The sequence below is a fragment of the Eschrichtius robustus genome, chromosome 2, assembly GCF_028021215.1.
Source record: "Eschrichtius robustus isolate mEscRob2 chromosome 2, mEscRob2.pri, whole genome shotgun sequence".
NCBI classification, from domain to species: domain Eukaryota; kingdom Metazoa; phylum Chordata; class Mammalia; order Artiodactyla; family Eschrichtiidae; genus Eschrichtius; species Eschrichtius robustus.
In genome coordinates this window covers 165328703-165335795 of record NC_090825.1, presented here as the reverse complement: position 1 = coordinate 165335795, position 7093 = coordinate 165328703, and the positions used below count along the sequence as shown (strand labels likewise).

Below are 7093 nucleotides of genomic sequence, written 5' to 3'. Positions count from 1 at the left end.
TGAACAACATAGGTTTGAACTGCATGGGTCCACTTATACATGGATTTTTTTTTTTCAAACAATATGTACTACAATACTATACAATCTGCAACTGAATCCTTGGATGTGGAACCATGGGTATGGAGGGCAAACAGTAAAGTTATACATGGATTTTCTGTGTGGAGGGTCGGTGTCCCTAACCCCCACGTTGTTCAAGGGTCAACTGTACACCTTCGTTCTAAAGAACATTTATCTTAATGAATGGAAAAACAATAGGGGCATTACCTCTAGAACGAGGCAAGAATGCCCTCTATTATCATACTAGAGGTACAAGCCAATGCAATCAGACAATCAAAAACAATAAGAGGCATAAGAGTTGATAAACAAGCAAAGCTCACTCAGTTTGCAAATGATATGGTAGTATGCCTGGAAAATCCCAGAAAATAAATAATAAAATGAACTCAAAAAATGAAAGGATTCAGTGAAGTATCAAATTATAAAATCAAGATACAAAATTAGTAGCTCTCATATACAGAAACTGTGAAGAGAAGACGTAATGGTAGAGAAAATTTAATTTACAATGTAAGATTAAATACTTAGGAAAAACCTAACAAGAATGTAGAAAACTTTTACAAAGCAAATTCTTAAACATTCCTGACATACACTAAAGTAGACTTGAACTAATCAGAAGACATCCCCTGTTCTTGGATAAGATGACTTAACATTATAGAGACGTTAATTCACCCAAGTTAATTTATAAGTTATAAATTCAAGGCAATGCCAATAAAAATACCAACAAGCTACTTTTATGGAGTTGGACAAGATAACAGACAAGTACATATACCTCCCTCCCCGCACACACACACATACATACAAGAATACCTAGAAAAACACTTAAAAAGAAAAACCATGAGGGGGAACTAGTCCATCCAGACACTGAAACTTATTATAAAGCCTCTGATTTATAATTTAAACACTGTGGCATGGTGTGTGAACAAATAGACCAACAGAATAGAATAAAGTCCAAATTTAGACCCAACACATATGGAATTCAGTATATGATAAAGGTGAAAAATCCCTGGGGTAAAGATGTACTTTTAAAATAAATGATGCTGGGTTAATATGGAAAAAAATAAAACTTAATCCTACCTCACACAATAACACAAAAAATCAATTCCAAGGTGTAGATCTAAATGTGCATACTAAAACAATAAAACCTATAGAAAAAAATGTGAAGCATCTTCTTCCCTTCAGGGTAGGTAAATGCTTCTTACACAGGAACAGAAGAATGATGCCCATAAAGATTAGATGACATTCGATATGTCTGGTGTTGTGTTGTGCATTTGCTTTGTGTCTGTGTGGGAAATGGTGCGGTATTATTAACATTATGGTTCCCTACCTCCAAGATCCATTCCAAAAATAATTTTATTAATCCTAAGAATGTAACTGTGGAAATAAAATGGCTTTTCAGTCCTGTGTTGACAAAAAAAAAAAAAAAAAGATTATGTGACATTAAAATTAAGAACTCATTTCATCAGAAGACACCAATTAAAACACTGAAGAGACAAGCCAGAGTGGGAAAAATTACTTGCAAAACGTATCCAGCCATAGGGCCCACATCTGGAATATATAAATCAGTAAGAAAAAGGCAGGCAACTTTAGTATCATCTGATCCAACTCCATAAAATAGCCTGTTGAAAAACAAATTTGTACAACCACTTTGGAAAATTGGCATCATCTATGAAATATGCATCCCATGTGATCCAGTGATTTCAGTCCAGGGTATACACCCAAGAGAAATATATGCACTTATCCACTATCAGAAATACTAAAATATGCTCACAGCAGCATTATTTACAATAGCCCCAAGCTGAAAAGACAAATGTCCATCAACACGAACTGCTTAAATAAACGGAATAGTCAAACAATGGAACCCAATAAAACGTATTACTATCTAGAGGTCCTCACAAAAATACTGGGCAAATTAAGACAGACACTAAAGAATGTATACTGTGTGGCTCCATTTGCATAGGGTTCAAAAACAAAAAGCCAAGCCATGTTGTCAGAGTTCGAATATTAGTCACTTGTGAGGGGTAAGGAAAGGTTTGTTATGTGGACGAAGTGAGAAGGGGTTATCAGGAATGCGAGTAAAACATTTTTCTTGCCTGTTTACACGGATGTGTTCATGTGATAATTTAGCTGTACATATGTATGAGTTAAGCACTTTTCTGCATTTCAGTAAAACCTGTTTTAAATGTTACCACACAGGTATCATTACACAAACACTGCAGAAACAACTGTGGCATTAAGATAAAATGAACGTGCACAGACTTTACAACCCAGCAATTTCATACTCCTGGAATAACTCAGCAACGCTCCAGAAGGCATGTACACAATTTCTTAAAGCAGCATTGTTCCTAACTGGGAAAAGTGGAAATAGTCCAGCAACTAACTGTACATCAGCAGTAGTTAAACGAATTGTGGGATGAAAATACAAAAGAAACTACAGCCACATTCAACGTGACTCTCAAAACACCCCTGCTACTAATAATCTGGACCCTGTACATTTAACTTGAACTTTGCAATGACGTTCTAACAGGTTTCTGTTTGCATCTTGTCCCTCTATTTAGCCTATCAACCCATAAGCCACTATGTTCCTCTAAAAACAGAAATTGAATGGTTGTCACTTCTCTATCCAAAATCCTCCACTGACTTTCCACACTGAGAAAGAAAGGCAAAGTCCTTCCAGTTAACCCACAAGATGCTGCAGTGAACAGGACCTCAATCCAGCTCTGACCTCAACACCTTCTGCAACTCCCAAGCTTGCCTGACTCCAGTCACACTGGCCCCTCTGTCCCAAGCAAAATTCTTTTTCATGACCTTTGAACTGCCGAGGGTGCTCTTCCCCACATTACAACACGGTGCACACTGGCAGTGAATTTACATCTCTGCTCAAATGCCCCCTTAAACGAAAGGCTTTCCCTATCCATCCAACAGTTCCACTGAACCCCCGCATCCCTCTCATCATCACCATGCTTAAATTTCCCAGCACTGAACTGACCACCATCTGATATACAATATATTTACTCATTTGTTTATCACGTGCCTTAATCCCAAGTAGAATGTGATCACCATGAAGGCAAAAATCCTGACTCACTGCTATAGATTCAGGGCACCAAACAGGGCCTGACATAAGAGAGTATGGACTCAAAACACAAGCACTACTACTTGTTAATGAGCTGACCTCACACAAGCACCCTTAAACTTCCTTGCCTCAGACTGCCCATATGCAAAAGAGAGTTACTGGTGGTACCTACTTCTTAGAGCTTTGGTGAAAACTAATACACTTATTTCAGCACAAGTCAAGAAGTAATGTTTAAGTACATCAGGGATTTGAAATACAATTTAAAAACATGGTTTAAGGATTTTTAAAACCCATATCCAACAATTAAAAGTATAAGTAGATTATACCCACACATGTAGCAGCTCTCCAACCTAATGACCAGAGGTATGGGTTACAGATAGCATCCAGCTGGGTACAGCGGAACCCTCCTGCCACCAATAAAATAATTATTAAATAGATTAAACAATCAAATATCCAAAGTAGCTTAAACCAATAATCAGTTTTATTTTTTCTCATGTAATAGGAAGTCTGGAAACAATAAATCCAGGACTAGTGCAGACACTCAAAGAAGCCACGGGGGAAGCCAGGATCATTGTGATTTTTCTGCAGTTATCTCCCCCTTCAGCCTGTGGCTTGCATCCTCACGGTCATAAGATGCACCTTTAACACAAGATACTGAATCTCTTTTCAAGGTGAGAAGTAATGAGAAGAACAAGGGAAAAAAAAAAAAAACGTAGAGAAGAATCTAAGTAAGAATGACTCTTTTTCAAGAGCTTTTTTACAGCCCATACAGTGATATCTGCTTATTTGTCAATGGCCAGGCTGTGGACATGGACTGTACTAGCTGCAGGAAAACCTGTAAGAGATTTTTAAAAATAGCACACCTTACTAATCAGACAAAACTTGGACTTTCTTGATATAAAAGAATATGAGATACTGAAGGAGCAACTATATGTTACTCTTGGCTGGATGGGAGGCCAAAAATATTCCAAAGGATGAATCTGATGAAGACATCCTGCTCTGATCAAAACTGCATTTGAATTAGATACTTGTAACAAACAGGTACTAAAAATACCCACATGTTACACAGCATGTAACACTATTCTAAAAAATTCCATCGGTCAAGTTGTCCAAAAGGAAATGAACACATATCGAGAATGAAATTATAGTAAAAATACTATATACAAACCTTCTGTGATGAGGCATAAAGGTTATTTGGAAGAGCATAATCTTAAAATTAAAGACTTAAAAATTCATGAGCTGGGGTCCACTTTCATGATGAAAGACTGATAAGTGCAATTCCACATTTACTAAGAAATCCCACTGGGGAGTGAATTCTCATATGCACAAGTGACAGGGCTGTGGATGAAATTATCTCCACATAGGGATTGTCTGCAGTGTGGGTTCTCATGTGTTTCCTGAAAGAATTACACTGATTATAATTTTGAAGTTTTAAATAGAAATTTCTCCTAGTGTGAGTACCCACGTGTTTCATAAAAAATTGAGGGATTGTTGGCTAAGGTTTCTCAACCTCAGCAATATTGACATTTTGGGGCACATAATTTCTCTCTCTTGGGGGAAGCCCCTGTCCACTGCAGGATATTTAACAGCATCCCCGATGTTTCCCAAAACATGCCAGTGGCACCTCCCCAGTTCTGACAACCAAAAATGTCTCCAGACGTTGCCAAGTGTCTCCCGGGGAGCAAAGTTATCCCCAGTTGAGAACCACTGCTGTAGACCAAGGACTGGCAAGTTTTTTCTGTAAAGGGCCAGACAGTGAGTATTTTAGACTTTGTCGGCCACACATGGTCTCTGGCACATATTTTTCTTCTTAAAAATGCAACAACTATTCTCAGCTTGCCAGCTGTACAAAAACAGACAGCTGGCCATAGTTTGCCCACCCGTTACCGACTTTCCCATGTTCCTTTATTTCATAGGTTTTTCTCTTCAGTGTGATTTCTCTCATGAGGAATACAGTGAGACCAGGAAAGGTCTGTCCAGTCTTGGAATTTACAGAGATCCTCCCTGGTGGGCTTACTCTTGTGCCAAGAAGGTACAAGGTGATGCTGAAGTCATTTTGACATTAAATATCAGACTAGGGTTTCTCCCCCTAAGTTCTCGTTTGTTGAGAGCTAAACATACACTGATGGCTTCTTCACACCACAAACACGTTTTCTCACCTATCTTGAGTTCTCACGCTGTCTCCAAAGTGATGTGGAAAAACCCAAGTCTTTCCACAGTTATTACACAAATTGGATTTCTCCCAAGTTAACACATATCTTTTGTGCCCAGTGAGATGAGCTCATCAAGGCTTCCTGCCTTCCTTACACCTGCCAGGTTCCCTTCCAGTCTGCGCTCTCATGTTTCTCTTTAAAGAGATGTGTCACTGGAGCCTTTTCCACACTGATGACGTGAAGAGCTTCTCTCCCCGGTGCGTCTTCACGTGACTCCTGAGGGACGAGTGATCACTGAAGGCTTTCCCGCAGGCCAGGCACTCGTAGGGCTTCTCGCCGGTGTGTATCCTCCGGTGCACATTAAGGTTCGAGCCAATGCTAAAGGCTTTCCCACAGTGATCACACTCGTAAGGCTTCTCTCCTGTGTGACTCCTCATGTGTGTCTTAAGGGTCGACTGGTTTCTGAAGGCTTTCCCACACTGTCTGCATTCGACGCGCTTCTTTACGAGATGAATGCTCATGTGCCTCCTCCGCGATAAATAATCACCGAATACCTTACCGCAGGCGGCACACTCGTAGCGCCTCTCTTGAGTGTGTATTTTTCTGTGCGCAGTTAGGTTGGAGCTTGCACTGAAGGCTTTCCCACAGAGATCGCACCCATACGGTTTCTCTCCAGTGTGGGAATTCATGTGTGTCTTAAGGATGGACTGGTTTCTGAAGGCTTTTCCGCACTGTCTACATTCAACAGGTTTCTTTACAATGTGAATTCTCATGTGTTTTCTCCGTGACATGAGGTCCCCAAAGGATTTCCCACACTCTTTACACTCGTATGTTTTCTCTACCATGTGGTTCTTCTTGTGCAAGTTAAAGTTGGACTTCCATCGGAAGGCTTTTCCACACTGTGTGCATTCGTAGGGTTTCTCTCCAGTGTGGTTCCTGACGTGCTCTTTGAGATGTGAAGGATGCTGGAAAGCTTTCCCACAGTCGCGACATTCGTAGGGTCTCTCTCCAGTGTGTGTTCTTCTGTGTGCAATGAGATGGCAGCTCCTGCCGTATGCCTTCCCACATTCATCACACTTGTAAGGTCTCTCCCCAGTGTGAACTCTCATGTGTATCTTCAGTGAGGAGAGGGTTCGGAATGCATTTCCACACTGACTGCAGTCAAAGGGCTTCTCTGTGAGGTGAGTTCTTGCATGACTCCTAAGAGCTGAGGGGTCATTGAAAGCTTTACCACAGGCATTGCACTCATAGGGTTTCTCCCCAGTGTGTATTCTCCTGTGCCGTGTAAGGGAAGCACTCGTGGTGAAGGCTTTTTGGCACTGATGACATTCATGCATTTTCCTCCCATTGTAAATGTTCACATGTTGGGTTACATGGGATCTGTTCTTGAAAGTCATGCCACAGTCCCGGCGGTGATAAGGCCTCTTGCTAGTGTGCCTTCCCATTTGCTGAGTAAGGTGAGCATCCATGCTGAAGACGTCAAACAGGTTAGCATATTCACTGGATTTCTCTCCAAGCCGACTGCTTTCCTGTTGATGAAGAGGGAGTGTTGACTAAGGCATTTCCCATATTCATTACATTCCTAAGACTATCCCCACATAAACTGGCATAGAAGCACATCATTATGACTAATAATGTCATACTTTGCAATGCAAAAGTACTGCTCCTGCCTCATTTGGACTCCATCAAAGAAAACAAGTGAACACTATGCCCTGAGGCTCCATGTGTATAACTTTCATAAAGCTTTTTGCATATACTTTGTTAACTGTTTAAAACTAAATTAAGCTCCAACACTCAACATCTGAGACATAGTTAT

At 40.3% G+C, this 7093-nt stretch overlaps 1 protein-coding gene across 4 annotated transcripts in view; it reads right to left on the bottom strand.

Annotated features, from left to right (window-relative positions):
• Window positions 1–638: 638 nt before the first annotated feature.
• LOC137759890 (zinc finger protein 317) overlaps window positions 639–7093 on the bottom strand; it is a 28524-nt gene continuing 22069 nt past the window's right edge. For all 4 annotated transcript variants that reach the window (XM_068536630.1, XM_068536631.1, XM_068536633.1 and 1 more), the window contains one exon: window positions 639–6806. In XM_068536630.1, the coding sequence (XP_068392731.1) occupies window positions 5487–6806 (1320 nt within the window). In that variant the 3' untranslated portion in view covers window positions 639–5486. The remainder of the gene's footprint in view (window positions 6807–7093) is intronic.